A 15,914-nucleotide genomic window follows, 5' to 3' on the forward strand; every position below is an offset into this window, starting at 1 on the left:
GTGGTGCGGGCTGGACAATATTTTTTATTATGTTACGCGTGAGCGTATACAGCTTGCTTGGTCGAAAAGCTATCGGCGTCGTATTAGTTGTAGTAGTAGTCCAGGCCGGGAATTGAACCAGGGCCTTTGGCGTTCGAGACGGGGACACTTCCACTCCGCCACGATGGCTTGAGGTTTGGACATGAATAAAAATGCGTCTTTTGAATGCACGAGTTTTTTAGAAACGTATCTTTGAGATCTGTACTGAGGTGTACATGAGTAATTATGAGCATGTAAATTACAAATATCGCAGTCAACTGAGTACCATGCATTTCCAGTAAATTTCCTCCGTGCTTAGCGTGCAGTCGTAGCGCCATCAAGTGGGACCCACTGTAACCCTCCTTCACAATGCACGGCGCTAACCCGGCAGATGGCAAGCACCTTTCTGCGTCGGAGTAGTGTAGTTCGTTTCTGAACAGGTGTGTTGGAACCGCAGCTGCCTACGAGTGCTAGTGTGGAGCAGCGGCTGTGTTTTGAGAGGCCTCCTAAGGACTCCGAGCATTTTATCCAACGGGCAAGGCGTTGCGCCGAACGGGCAATGGCGTTCTGTGGACTCCTTGGCAGTGCTGCAACACAATGTCGCGTCCCACTCTTCAAGACGAAGCTTAAGCGTCCTCCAATTTTTTTATTTCGTTTTTATCTGCCCACACTACTTTATGTAAACCTAGTAGCACATTGCCACATTTTTCGTTTTGCCTGTTGGTCCCTTCATGCAGGTCAATGAACTACTGCCGCATATTCACAGAACTGGCAGAGTCACTGCTGGACGACATGATCCAGCATCCTGGACAGGTGAGCACAGCATTTTTGTTCTTGTATACTGAAAAGTCTTCATCATCAAAGCTTTTTCTGAAATGCGACTATATGTGCCAGTTGTTCAGCTGACACCTTCATGGGGCACCTTGCCACCTGAAGCAATGCAGTTAAACCTCTATGTAAGGAACTTAAATGCTATGAAATTCTCGGCGTAGTGAAGTTTTCCACTTTTCATAACTTTGCATCCAAAGAACACCTTGCATTTTTAGCTTCAGTATTGCAAAGTAGATTTTTCTGCACTTGCAACGTGACGAAGCTTTAATGCTGGCTTGGAGTGAACCCGAAGAAAGCTTGTACTGCAGGCTCGTGTGGTTTAGTGCAGCACGTGCCATAGCGCACATTGGAGCACGTACATGAAATTGGGAACAGCTGGGCGGCAGACATGGAGTGCATAGGCAGACGGAAATGCAGTGACAATCATAGTGGTGAGTGAGCCGATGGACGGTCCATCTGGGGTAATGAGGGCAAGGCTGGCACGAGCATCGATACAGCTGCCAGCCCGAAATTTGGGCTGAATGCGATGCGCTGCCTGTGCTCAAAGGCAGCGCGCCGCGTTTATCGGTTCTTGAAGCTCGTTAAATGGACTCGAAGGGCCACTTCCATTGGCACACCTGTCAGCTGTGTAGCCCCTTTCGCTTTTCCAACCCTACCACCTTGCTTCCTGCTCAGGCGGTGCATACAGGTGCACTCACAACTGAGGCATGCGTTGGACCTGGTTTCATTTCATAGATTGTTGATTGTAGGAAGGTGAAGTGGTGGGGGGGGGGGGGGCTTCTTAGTGCATATGCTTCCTCTCTTGTATGCTTCACTACTATGGTTCTCTCTTCCTCCAAGGGCTTGGGTGACCTGCGGTGCCTGGACTTGCTGCTGACGTGTGTCGGGCACTACGACTATGAGGCGAGTGGCTGATGCTTGCTTTGCCAATATATCTGTTTTGTTTATTTATCTTTGCACTTCCCTTTCTTTCTGTGTGGTGGACACAATGGTATAGCTTCACAGTTCTCTAATCTTGCCACACAGTGTCTCACTTGAGCTTAGTGTGGAAAAGCTGGTTCACTTGTTTTGTGAAAAGAAGCTGTGGAGATAACACTATATTCATTGTGCTGTTTCCCGTAACTGTGGGAGGGTACCAGATTGCAATGCAAGCAAATGGAATTTTCTCACAGCTCCTTCCATATTAGTGATGGTCCTCACACCCTTGTTACTTCTTTTTTCTTTCAAAAGAGCAAAGTATAAGTCCGGGTAGTACTTCCAATTCAACTGTAGCACTCTAGTATGCTTTTAAAATACTGCGTGGGTGTGGTATTAATGGGAAGGTCAGCCGGTGACAGAGCCCTTCTGACTGCCATGTTTTGCCTCACTGCACAGATACGGCTGAGGTGGGTGCAAACATGCAGTATTGTGTATGCTGACCAGGTAAAGGTCACAGGGTAGCATTTGCAGTAGAATGGGTTTTTCACAGATTAGTTGAATTTCACTCATGTACTGAAGGGGACCTCTTTTAGCAAATTGGGTTAAAGCGAGAGTCTGACATGACAAACGGAGCGCGAAAACACGACGACGGACGAAGGCAGAACACACACCACCAGCGCTCGTGGTGTGCGCACTGTCTTCGTCTGTCGTCTTGTTTTCGCGCTCCTTTTGTCATGAATCGACACCAACTCGTCCAACTTTCCACCCTTGTCAAAGCCAGACTGGCTTTTTTGTCCCTGCTATCAGGAGCTGTAGCTCTATCTGTTCTTGCGCACATTTTTTTCCAGCTTTGTGTGCCATATAATGATCAATATTCCTTTTTCAGTGTTAAGTATACTAGTATCTGCTCTGAAGCAATTTAGTAGATGGTGAGAACGACTGCCAGGGTTGTTTTCTCCCCCCATGACCCATAGCCACATGCAGGCCGTCATACGGAGGCTTGTCAGTTAAGTGTTGTTGTTGCTCACACATGCTTGACGATGCACGCAGGTGGCTGAGATCACCTTCAACCTGTGGTACCGACTCTCGGAGGCGCTCTACAAGGAGAGCAACGATGCCCTCAACGTGCTCTTTGGCCGCTACATCCAGTTGCTAATCGTGGCCCTATGTCGGCACTGCCAGCTGGACCCGGACAAGGTGGGTGACCGTGTCAAGACCTGGGACCACTTGGGTGACTGCATTTATTGAATTACAGTGCAACCTCGTTGTAGCGAACAGGTAAGAAATCTCAAAATAGTTTGCTATAGCCAAAAGTTGTAATATAAAACTTCGTCAGAAACATGTGCAACTGCAGCGCAGTGTAGTCATTGAACGGACGGCAATTCTTGCGATCATTACTAGAGAAACGGAAAGACGTGTTCCCAGGTTTTGGTGGCGTTTCGAAGGTCCGCGCGGCTATTCCGAAGGCCGCAAAATACTGTGTGCCTGTTACGTTGGCTTCTCTGCATCACAACCGTGCTGCGTGGAAAGCGAAACGTCACAGTAAAAGCTGTCGCCGTTTTCACCACCTCCGCGACAGCAGACATGAATGCAGGATTGTTACTGCAAGCTTACAACTACCTGCACTGCTGCTTCCAGGGCACTGTTGACGGATGCCAGAGGCGTGAACACGTGCTGACTGCCGCACTGCAACTCTGCAGGCCGCTGTTGGCGAGTGCGAGCTGAAAGTGAAGTGCAAATCTTGGCGCGAACGCTTGCCACATCACCACCTTTCATTTGTGCAGTGTGGCGAAGCGTGCTGCCTGCCATCCGATCGGCCACAGTTTGGCGCTGGGGAGTTTGATATATTCATTTCATTGCCATCTGCATTCAGTATATAAAGTAGAAATTGCATGTGTTTGTCAAAAATATTAACGAAGAGTTCAATATGGCCAATAATTCATAATATCCGTGTTCATTATAACGAGGTTTTACTGTAACACAATTTTCTGTGCAGTGAACCAATAGTAAGCGTGCTTTGCTTTTCTAGTCGAGCCTCTGTGTTTGTAACTACTCTGTCATAGGGTCGGTAGCTCTTGAAGCCTAGCTTCCAGGTTCCAACAAAACATGAACAGCCTCGTGTTAGCATGACTGGTACAGTCAGAGGCTGATGGACAAGAAGTCGACTTTGGGTGGATGTCTGAACAGGGGGAGCCAGATGTAGTTCCCTTTCCAAGACGATCCGAAGGAGCCAGCAGTCTTATGTAAAAGCAGTGATTGTTTAGTTTTTAGCTCTTTCTTTGAAAAGGGGCATTGATATCTTGGGGTTCTCGAAATTTGAGGGAGTTAATAGCAAGTACGAAGTGTGATGGTCCAATAATAATAAGCACAGAGCCTTTGACCTTCTCTTCGTTTGGTGTGTTCTACCTTTGGAGTTGTGGTGATTGTGGTCTTTTTGCGAGTATTTATGTGTGACATAGCCTTGTGAATGTTCCCTGGCTTTGACACCCACGATGGATGTGTAGACTTTTTATCCTGTGTTTATCCCCTTTGTATGCAATAACGAAAGACGGAGAAGTGAGTGTTTTCTTCTGATGAACGGTGTTTGGAGGCCTTCACTCCGTCCTTTGGTTTGGTTACAGACTCCTTCTCTTTCTTGTCGCAAGCTCTGCATCATCTAATTCTTGTTCTCCTGCCACAGACTGTAGCATGTGCATTCATGTGTTCTGACTTGTGTTGCTTTGCAATGCAGGAGGGTGTGCCCAGCGAGAGGGATGACTTTGGTGACTTCCGGAACCGTGTTTCGGAGCTCATCAAGGATGTGGTCTACCTTGTCGGTTCGGCCAACTGCTTTCAGCAGGTGTGTGGCCGGCTGGCCGGTGTTTACTGTTGCATGACAGCAGTTGCTCTTGCTTAGTGGCTACAGGTATGTCTTTTCTCTTTCATCGCTGCTTCAATCTGTGGATTCTGCCATGCTTCAAAGCCCTACAGTCGGATACAACTCAAGAATAAAGCGGCTTATTATCCCTGCCAAAGGGTCCCCTTCCATCCAATGGCCCTCTCATGAGCTTGCTAGCCCAACAATGCAGGGAGTGGCCGAAGAAGGGAGATAATTCCTTTCTTCCGTTGTCAGAGATAGTTCTCTCCCTGCATTGTCACGCTGCTTCTTGCATTGGTACGCAAGTTCATGAGGATCCGCCGATGCCATTGGCTGGAAGGGGCTCCTTTATCTGGGAAAAGCCGCTTCTTTCTTGATTTGTATCCAACTATAGCTTGCTAGGTTAATGGTTGAATTGTTGGCGGTTGAAGCTGTCTTTTGTAGGTACGGGCGTGACAGCAGTGCATAAAGATGTAATGGGCCAGAGGAAGTGATGGCGTACCTAGCACTGTTGCTGGGATTCGGAGGATGCTTTTAATTGGCACATTGAACTCAATTATAAAGTCTTCTTTATAAGCTGACCTGTGCTTCGAAGAACTCAGCCCTCCCTTGTGCTACTTGTGTTTTGCAAATTGAGTGGTTCGAATGTAGGTTTACACAACTGAAAGCTATGCCCAGTTGTCGAAAATTTCACAGAATTGGAAGTGTGCGAATCCTTTGGAATCACACCAAATTAGATGCGTACATCTCCTGCTCCCTTTCAAATCTTCCCTCGGGTTGTGGTATGTGACGAGGCCAAAGCTGCCACTGCGTTACTGAACTGCCAGAAATAGGCCATATAGAGTAGTTCCAGTCCCTCATTGAGCGCTGTGGCATCACATTCTATTGTAATCATCTCTTAACCACTGTCAGCTTGCTGGTCATTACATTGATGTGGCTGCAACCTTTGATAGTCTTTGAGCACCATGTTCAGTCTCGCACACAAAAGAAAAAAGGCGAATGAGTGTGTGTGTGTGTGGGCTTTTTTCATTCTTTGATTTGCCTTGCCACATGCTCAGCGTAAAAGAGAGACCGGCTGAATTGAAGAGGGACTAAGCGTACACCCACCAGACTTCTGCGCTTAGCCTCTAACATTCATTTTTTGTGCCTACCTGCTGGTTCTTTGTTCTGACAGATGTTTGGCAACCTGAAGAACCAGGGTGCCTCTGCCACGTGGGAAGTCACCGAAGCCACCCTGTTCGCCATGGCTGCTGTGGCTAAAAATGTCGTGCCGTAAGTGATGCTTTTTTAATGCCTCCTCGCCATTGTGATTGTTGTCACTGTTCAAAGCTTATTGGTGGAAGAAAAAGGGGGGAAGAGAAAATCTTGCTGGTATGAGCGGTGCGGATCACCATGGTGGGGAGTTCCTGATTTGAATAGAGAAGTCATGGTTGGTCCTCTGTTCTTCGTCAGACATGGGAGGTGTAATGTGAGGCTTTCAAGAAATGTGCTTTCAACTGATTGATATACTGATGTGAAGCTGGACATGCGTGCTGAATGCGAAGGGGCCTGCCACTTTTGTAGCGATAGCTACATTACGGTAGCATTTCGAGCCTTCAGCCTGGCTGCGTCGCTACGCTGTCATGTGGTTGGTCACGTGGTGCGGAGCAGCTGCTGGCGGCGTGGCGCCATGGCTGATCATATGGTTTGTCACATGATTGGTCACATGACCCAGTTCAACTCGGCCAGCTGTAGCTATCGCGTCACTCCGGGTTTAACCAAAGTTAAACCACTGCCAGTTTTTGATTAGAAGCAGTGCTTATGAAATTTTCTTTCTTTTTTAAGTGTTGTAGTGAATTTAAACTGCGTATCAGTTATTACAGTGCAGTTTTTTTCCTGCCTGGTAGGACCTAAACACTTGCACATCACAGCCATCATTTGGTCGTTGAAACTGAAGCAGCATCTAGAAGAAATTCAATTATATTTTATTCAACGGTACTGGGGAATACCGCAGAGGGATCCACAGGAGGCATGACAGGCGGTACAGGGGTATGACATTTGCACCCGCCGCAGAGACGTAGCGGGTTTGTCATTTGGTCACTGTGAGCCCAAGGTCATGAGACCAAATCCTGGCTCTGGCAGCTGTGTGGTGTCAGTGAGAATTAAGTAACACCAAGTAGTTTTTAGTCAGTCTGGAGCTCTCCAACACGGCATCTGTCATAGGCCACGGGAGGCTTTGGCGCATTAAACTCCACGATACCAACCTACATGCCTGGGTACTTCATTTCCAGGGGTCCAAAGCGTATTGCGCATTATAAAGTGCTTGGGAGCTAACACAAAGAAAACACTGGGAAGCATGGAATGAGAAAGAAAGAAACGACAGTCGTTTTTCTTTCTAGTCCCCTATTTCCTGCTGTTTTTCTTACGTTAGTCATGAACCAGCTGACCCCCCCTTTCCCCGATTTTCCTGATTGCTTGGGAGTCATGATCATTTCTCCTCCAGGCGTGCATCTAGTAGCTGTTAGTAAGGACATGAGATGTGCAGCCTTCATGCATATTTCTCTGAGGAGTGCATCTGCTTTCTTTGAGATGAGTGGGACACGCAGGGCAGGAAGGTAGACTCAAGTGTTGCATGAATTTGAGACTGAGACTTGGGCTAGCTGGTGACTCATGTTCAGCAAGCGTTCCCCCATAGCTGGGCAGTGCTTGTTCCTGAAGTAAAGCATTGTAACCCACAAAAAGGATGTGTTTTCCTTTGCTGTTCCATCCCCATACCTTAAACTGCACTGGTGGACAAAGCCACATGCTTCTGGTCATGGCTCTCGGTAAGGAAATGTCGACATGAGTCGGTCATTGCCCACCATTGTCGGTCATCTCAGGGAGGAAAACGACACGGTCCCCGAGGTGGTGGAAGCCATCTTGAAGCTTCCCTCCGAATCACACCTGGCCGTGCGACACACCAGCATCCAGCTCCTGGGAGAGCTCTGCGAATGGATCGACAAGCACCCACAGTACCTGGGTCAGTTTTTTTTTCTTTTGTGCTGTATTTGGTGCATGTTTTGCCGCCTGTGCCATGATGCTCTGAGGGGGAATTGAAATTTTGAGCTGCGGGGGCTGCAAACACCACGGGTCCAACTGAAATGTGTTTGAAGACTATAGAGAGAGAGAGAGCAGTCTTAGCTTCAAGGGATGAGGTCACGTCGTTCTGTCCTTTCTTCTTCCCGTCCTAGCATAGCTTTGTGTGTTGTGATAAATTTTTTTTTTTTCATCCACACAGTGATAACTTTTTTACATTTAGTCCTTTCTTTCCTCCCTGTGAAGGCATTTTTAACGCCATTAACTTGTCCTTTGCATTTGCCCGCCGCGGTGGCTCAGTGGTTGTGACGCTTGGCTCCTGACCCGAAAGACATGGGTTTGAACCTGGCCACGGCGGTATAATTTCGATGGAGTCAGAATGCTAGAGGCCTGTGTGCTGTGCGATGCCAGTCCACGTTAAAGAACCCCAGGTGGTCGAAATTTCTGAAGCCCTCCACCACTGCGTCCCTCATAGCCTGGGTCACTTTGGGACGTTAAGCTCCCATAAACTATAAACCAAATCTTGCATTTGCTGCCTTTAAAGGGGTTTGAATTGCGCTTGATAGCCATTTCTCATGCATTTCATTTTTTTGTTCATTTGTTTACTTGTTGGTTGCTTGTTCACTCAGTGTTTTTTTTTTTTCTCCTTTTTTTATGTTTGGTGTTAGTGTTCACTGTTGTTATTGTGAATTCTATTCTCACCCACTCCTGCAATAGCTGCTTCCTGAGACACCTGCATATAATAAATGAATCACATTGGTACTAATACCCTGCAGGTACCAATTGCTTTTTAGGGAGATTGGACAGAGGTTAAGATCAGCCCCTCAAGTTTCTCTCTCGTCTGACATCCGTCTCATTTCTCTGTTTTCGCAGACCCTGTGCTGACCTTCCTGCTGCAGGCTCTGCAGACGCAGAGCCTGGCCAGCATGGCAGCCACCTCCCTGCAGAATGTGTGTTCCACCTGTCGCACCCAGATGGTGACGCACTTCCTGCGCTGCTGCACATTGTCAGCGCTGTGGATACCCTCTCTGTCTCGACCAGCGCAGCCTGGGGTTGCTCAAGGGTAGGTTTCGTACCTCCGTCCAATCGGCTGTGAATATTTTACTAAGGGAATCTAAATCGAATTTTGATTACCACAACGGTGGCCTAGTCGTTTATCTGCATTGTATGAAGGGGGTGCGGGGTTCGATCTCTTGTGCTGCAGGATACCCGCTGGTTTCCCGCTTGGCACAAAGTTTTCCCCTGTGCCAGTGCTCAGCTTGTCGCGGTTGAAATGCTTGAGAAAGTGGGTCTGGGGCTCCACCTCACGCGGACTGAAAACACACGTTAACCAAGATCGTCTGCTGCCATGCAGCCCTTGCGCCATTAAACTGAAATCGTTGTCGTCAAAGGGATTTTCATTTATGGTACCAGGGCATAAAATGAACCAAAGGAAGGTGCAAAGCAAGATTGTAATGTTGAGTAGAAGCTTATACGTTGGCTTGACCATTGTAGGGTCGCCGCGGTGGCTGAGTGGTTATGGCGCTCGGCTGCTGAGCCGAAGGACGCGGGATAGATCCCGGCCGTGGCGGTCGAATTTCGATGGAGGCGAAATTCTAGAGGCCCCTGTACTGTGCTATGTCAGTGCATGCTAAAGAACCTGAAATTTCCGGAGTCCCTCATAGCCTCAGTTGCTTTGGGATGTTAAACTCGATAAACTAAACTAAACTGACCATTGTAGGGAATAGGCAGAGGATGGTGGTCAGCATGCATATGGAGGTGATGCAGCTGGCAAGGCAAGGTCAGCCGCATTAGGGGGTAGATGGCATTGTAATGCCACTGTGCCAAGCTCTAGAGCAGGTGTTCTCAAACTGGCTTCTGCAGAACCTTTGCATTCCTGGGAGTGGGGTTTTTGGGCTCCCCAGGTACTTGGATCCATGCATGCCTCAACACCCACCTTTCCTTTTAGCCACTTTATTTTAGGGCTAACCATCTTGTAATCACTCATGATGCACTGTTCCATGATACCACCTTTGTATGTAATCACGGTGTGAGTCTACTACAGTGTGCGGTTCGTTTATCTTGCTGTTTGAGGACTGTCTTCAATGTAAACCTATCTAGGATGTCTAATTTGAACGGCAGCGCTTGGGAGAAAACGTAGCCCACTAGGCAGCATGTCGGACTAGAAAAGAAGCTGGCACGATTCGGGGAAACACCCAGCGGATAGAGCACCTTTGGGCAGTGCGTCCGGCTTCACAAAACACATTTGTCATGGAATTTTACAAACATTGCTTTGAAATGACGTAGCATACTTGGTCACACTATTTTTCAGAGCACTCGCCAACTGTAAACAAACAGCCGCCTCCATGAGTGCTATGTGAAACGAGAAAAATATTTCTGAAAGATTTGCTTACATGCGTTTTTGTGGACCACGCCCCCAGTCTGTACCCGCAGCCGGGAGTCACTCCCATGCGCAGGTGTTTTATATATCCATCACCGTCTAAATGACTCTACATACTTTCAGAGCCTGTTCCAAGATGAATTTGGTTGTTCTGCACGAAGGGACGACATCATAGGTGCAGTGCGAATTCAGGAAACTGCTTTGAAAACTTTTTGTTTCCATGTATTCCTATGGGCGCTAAGCCTACTATCATAGAAGCAGTGTGAGCAGGAAATCCTCTCCATGCGTGGCGCAACATGTTAGCTCCCTGTGCTGCGCACTTCTTTCGCATACTTGTGCCCTTGCCGGCGTGGGGGAATGCCCGCACGCTCGCGCTCGTACTCCTGTTAGTGAGAAGCCCTTTATGCAGCACTTGCATTTGAGGAGACCCATGTTGATGTTTTGCTGCTAGCCGGTCCACTCTGTACTAGGTGCAGATTTAATGCCCTGTGACTGATCATTTCTTGCTCTCAGTCGAGCACAGACGTGAGTGTGGTTAGTGAGCGAAGGCACTGCATCTGCGGAGTCGGGGAGAGCAGTTTAACACATTCATTATAAGCAAGAGAGTGGACCAGATTTGAAGCTAATTTGTCCTTTATAATTGAACGCCTTCTATATCCGATGTCTGTTACTAAAGAGGTTCCCTTAATGGGGGAGCTAGGGCAGCCAACCAGTGGGCAAAAAATGTCTCTTATTATCATTTGTTTATTACAGCTATGTCTCTTGTAATGCCGTTCAGCTGCAATTCTGAGAAAGGCATCTGCTACAACAGACCTGCTGCAATGCCACGGCAGGGAGCTAGTATACATTTTAATTGTGAGAATAAGCACAGGAGGGCGCAAGGGGTGGGACGGGACAGAAGGGCAGAGGGATAAAGGTTGTCAGCGTAGGAGCCATTTGTGTTGGAGTTGTAAGCTCTGTCTGTAGCGAAACATGGCAGGATGTTCATGAGGGTTGTTGTTCCTCTCTTCTAGGTGCTGTCTTGGTCCTGGCCAAGATGAGCCCTGAGCAGGTTACGGACGGCATGCGGCAGCTCTGTCGACTCCAGACCGAGCGTCTGACGCGGGTGAGTAGTTGTGCGCATGCATTAGTCCGTAGCATTTTCTGATAGTGGGTGTCGCCTGCAGATTTCAACACATCCACTGGCCACTCTTGTGAAGGTGCTCATTTGGATTTCACAAAACTTTGATTAAGTGAGGAGGTTGTCAAACCTTTAGGGTAAACTTGTGCAAGACTGCAGTAAGGGCCATGATGGAGGGTGTTCCAGTGGCTCTCTGAAACATTATTCCAATGTGTGATGTTCGTTGAGTGTGCAGAAACAGGAATATGGTTGTTGATAAGCTGTGTAATTTAGTTATAATTTATAGCTAATATCTAGGTAGCAGTGTTTGCTCAAGTTGAGTGGAAATATTGCTTTATGAATAACGGCCTGAGGGGCGAGTTGGTGCATGATGAAATGAACGGCTGCGCATGTGGTGTCTCTTTCTTGTCTGTGTCCTGATTTGCGCAGCCGTTCATTTCATTGCTTTATGAGTTTATAATTTATAGATAAAACAGTTAGTACAGGAGTACAGTTAGTACAGAGAGAACAGTTAGGGCAGTTGGGGAGAACTCCAGAGACATGAAATCTAGTTGACATTGCTAAAGCAAGAGGATGGCCCTAAATGCATTTTGTAGTGAGCAGTAAATGGCAAAATTGGTGCATGTTTGAGTTTTAAACCTCAGGCAAGCCCTCCCCACACCCCTTCCTGCTGTCTTCAGATTTTCATTTTTTTTTATACCTGTGGCCGTGAAAACGAGGTGCTGAGATCTGACTGAGCAGTCTGACTGAGTGTGCGCTGACCCTGAAGTCATTTTGTCCCCCTGTTTGAAGCTTTTGCAATGCCCTCTATCAATGTTGCAGGTGATGAATGCCGAAGACACCAGTGCTGAGGGAAGCCGGTACGAGCCAATCATCTACCTGGACAGGCTGGCGGTCATCTTTAGGTATGTGCGTGAGACTGGCTTGTGGAAGCAGTACTCTTTTGCTGCGTGGTCTTTGTCCTCTTCTGGTTAAGCTGTAGTCGGCCCAGGCCTTTTGCCAGCTTGCTGCTATTCTCTGCCTTTGTACATAGCAGTCCTGGTCGGCCTGACATTCCATGCTTTTCTTGGGCTACAGGTGCTAGATTTCCAAGTACATGCTTGACACATGCAGCTGATTGGACTTCTGCAGTATGAATGGTTTCAGAATACAGGACCGGCATTGACAGGTCAGAGACTAGTAGCGGGACTAGGTGGTAAAAGCTTTGAACCTGATATGTAACAGCTCGCGCTGCTGCTCCTGTCATCGGAATCCATTTTATTGAAATCAGAAGCTTGATTTGCCTGTTTGGTTTGGGCATTCGAGAGAGTTTCTCCCAACTGCTTTTTAATCTATTAAAATGGACAACAAATTGAAGTTGGGCTGCATTGGTACAGTACTGCTTTCTAATTGCAGAGAGACCACTCTAATCGAAGGCGGAGCTTTATATGCTGGAAAAGACCAGAAAATGAAATATATAAGGTGTGGTTGGCACTGGCTCATTTTGCAAGTAAAATGCTTGCTTCAACACTGATATTTGAGTATGGATCCTTGAGGCAGTGTTACAGCACCATTTTCTTCAAGACAGCGGCAACATGTCCTTTTTGGCAAAGATGTCATGAGCTTGAGTGTACTGGCGGGAAGATTTTAGTCCGAAAGCACTACTTCACAATGTCAAACCGGCTCAGCTGTTTGTGTGAAGCTTCACCTTGAGGGTGACCTTGGGCAAACTATAAATAAATAAACATAAAATAGCATATAAACGCGTGTAAGGGCCGCACTTTTTTTCCAGATTTGAGGGCCAATTTTCGGGATGCGGCTCATACACACGATTTGCTAACAAAAATTTTTTTGAAGTAAAAACACCAATCAGGAAATGAGCGGCATTTATTCTACGTTTAATTGTCACTCGCGGAGTATTCTGACTCCGAGCTGGTGCTGTGCTCTGGTGCATGCTCATCCCACAAGAAGCCGTGCAGCACGTGCGTTGTCAACGCGTAGCCGTTGTTCCGTGCTTCCATCACTTAGCAGAGCAGCTCTTCCAGTTCGGGAAACCTGCACGGCTTGTCTCGGAAAGCGCGCTTTTTGTAGCTTGTGTTCCTCAATGCATCCTTTATACTGCACCATTGACGGACGCACTTCTCGGCCACGTCGAATTTCCTGCCCGCCGCACGCTTGTTCGACAGCAAACTCCCTGCCGTGTAGCTATTAAGGCGCTTGCCCATCATGCTAAAACTGCAACGCTCGGCGGCAGCACGCGAAAGCCACAACTACGACGAACTAACACGCTGCCACAACTACCGTGCCTTTGACACTTTTTGACAGCCACAAAGAGCTGGAGCTGGTGATACTGATGCCGATATGGATAGCGGGAGCTTGCGGCGCAAGAAAAAGTTGACGACGATAATGATGAGCCGTGGCCTCAAGCAGCATCCGTGGGCGGCACCTGGAAGCTCCTCTGCGCATATGTCGCCTCCGCAATCAAGTGCGCCGTTTCTCGCAGCCGGAGCTGATAGCAGAGGCCACGGCGCGTGCATATCGAAGGCTATTCCTGCGTGGGTCGTGGAAGGTTTGGTGTGCGGCCCTTAGACGGATATAATTTTAAAAAATATTTCCTTCGGGAAAACATGGTGCTGCCCTTACAGGTGTTTATACGGTATTGCTGCTACTGGGGTTTCGAACCTGAGGCAGCATGAATGGATCAGCTTCGCTGGCCATTGTGCGAGAGCACCAGGCTATCGTCGTAGCTGATCATGCCTTGTGTTAAACTCCAACACACTCTCGGGCTGTGCATTGCACATCGTCTTCTTTATTCACTAATACTACTATCAAACTAATATTTGTGCTTTGAGCTATGTGGCGATACTGACGGAGAGATAGATGTGCATTGCTTGTGTTGCCATGGACAACGCTGTGGCAGAAACACGGCACTAGAACAATACGCGTTGGCATTGACAGCACTGCTGCAGAAACGCGGCACTGGAGCATTGGCTGCTGGTGCACATTGGGTAAATTGGCGCTGACAATGGAACAGTTGAAGACGTGCATAACTGGCTCCCTAGGTCAGTGGACACCTTTATTGCACTTTCAGCTATGTGGTGGTGGTGTTCACGAGCAAAAAAATCTGTGCTTTCGCACAATATTTCATTCTTAGCAATGCTAAACTGCCAACCATTTTTTAAATCCAATTTTCTTGCCGATAAATGCATCTTTTGTTGCTGGACAAATGTCACCACAGCCGGAAGGAGCAGAGTCAATTTTTGCTGAAAACAATAATTGAATGGAGTTGCCCTCGGCATTCCTTTAAACTTGAAAAAGAACCCATGATTGTTATTGTTAGAGCATGTGGGCTCCTCTTGGGAGAAAAAATGGTGGATTGAAGCAGTGAATAGCGTTTGCTTCCCATAGCCATCCTTGTGCTCTGTCCTGAAGGCAGGTCCCAATTACAGAGCCCAGTAGTAACCACGTGCCTGTTTCATTAATGCTCCGTGTGCATCTTTCTACAGACTGTTGCAATGCTAAACGCGCTCTATGCAAAAGCTGCTGGTTACGGATGGGGGGGTGGGGGGGGGGTCGCCATGCTGTAGGTGATGCTGATTTATGATTATTTCTGATAAAAATCAGGAAAGTAGATCATCCAAACTTTGTTTTGAAAACCAAGACGGTCGTACGCTATCTCTTTGTCAAATTTCAGCGCGAATAAATGATCGGTTAAACCGAGAGAAGCATTTTACGGTGCACGTTTACCATTGCAACAGTCTGTGTGAGTTAGTCAAAGAGAGGGTGATGCAATGGGGGCTGGTGTTGTTTCAGGAACACCAACGTGAACATCCCCTTGGGTCAGCCACACCCGTGCCAGCCTGTGGTGGAGGAGGTGTGGCCCGTGCTCTCTCAGGCCTGCCACCGGTACCAGGCAGATGTCAAGGTCACCGAGCAGTGCTGCCGTTGCATCCGCTTTGCCGTGCGCTGCATCGGCCGACACTCGCACACCCTGCTGCAGCCACTCGTCACACAGGCAGGCACTTTTTCTCTTTTTGGTGTTCGTTTTGCTCACAGCCTTCGTTCGTGACATGACCTGCGGCAGTGTCGCATTGTCTGGTATCGCGACATAGACCGACTCTGTCGTGACACGAGGTGGTGTGGACATGATGAAAGCATGACTGTGGCTCAGATAAAGTCTATTATTGTCGCTTGCAAACGGTACATTGGGAGCTGCGAAATTCGTGATTTTTAAAGCCAGTTTTTCACAGAAAGATTATTTCCTTAAATTTCACGGGTTTTTCGGACTGTTCGATTATTTGGGACATTTTCTAGTGCCTGCTGAGTCCAAAAAATCGGTCCGGCGGCTGTACTTGCTTTGGTGCTTTATCGCAATAATTCCTTGCCAGCTTTAAATTTAGTGCGTCCGAGAGCAGCAGGCATTCTGTTCGATGACCATTGAGCTTGCTTGTTGCTATCACCGTTGCTGAGTCATTCAGTTCTTTCTGGGCAGAGGTCAGCCAAATAATTGGTTTCTTTTGGAAGCCTTTCCACTGTCCGTGTCTGCCGCACTCCCGTCACCACTACGTGACAGTATGCTACCATGCCATGAACGGGCTTGGAGATTGGCATTGAAATTGCTGGTACACTGGTCTCAATGTGCCTTGTGGATTGTCACATTACAGAATATCTTTTGCTGCAGTGCCACCAAAGGCTGTCCGCAGGTATTGGATTATGTGGAAAAGACTCATTTGCTCCGCATGGTGACTTGGATGCTG

At 47.8% G+C, this 15,914-nt stretch overlaps 1 protein-coding gene across 1 annotated transcript in view; it reads left to right on the forward strand.

Annotated features, from left to right (window-relative positions):
- The window catches only part of LOC144103238 (transportin-3-like), a 61,757-nt gene that overhangs the window by 24,426 nt on the left and 21,417 nt on the right, over positions 1–15,914 (forward strand). The window contains 11 exon segments of the mRNA XM_077636015.1: positions 756–831; positions 1,690–1,752; positions 2,818–2,964; positions 4,499–4,606; positions 5,799–5,896; positions 7,483–7,622; positions 8,552–8,665; positions 8,668–8,745; positions 11,072–11,163; positions 12,001–12,083; positions 14,971–15,172. Coding sequence (XP_077492141.1) covers positions 756–831; positions 1,690–1,752; positions 2,818–2,964; positions 4,499–4,606; positions 5,799–5,896; positions 7,483–7,622; positions 8,552–8,665; positions 8,668–8,745; positions 11,072–11,163; positions 12,001–12,083; positions 14,971–15,172 — 1,201 coding nt within the window.

Source organism: Amblyomma americanum, chromosome 9, assembly GCF_052857255.1.
Source record: "Amblyomma americanum isolate KBUSLIRL-KWMA chromosome 9, ASM5285725v1, whole genome shotgun sequence".
NCBI lineage: Eukaryota > Metazoa > Arthropoda > Arachnida > Ixodida > Ixodidae > Amblyomma > Amblyomma americanum.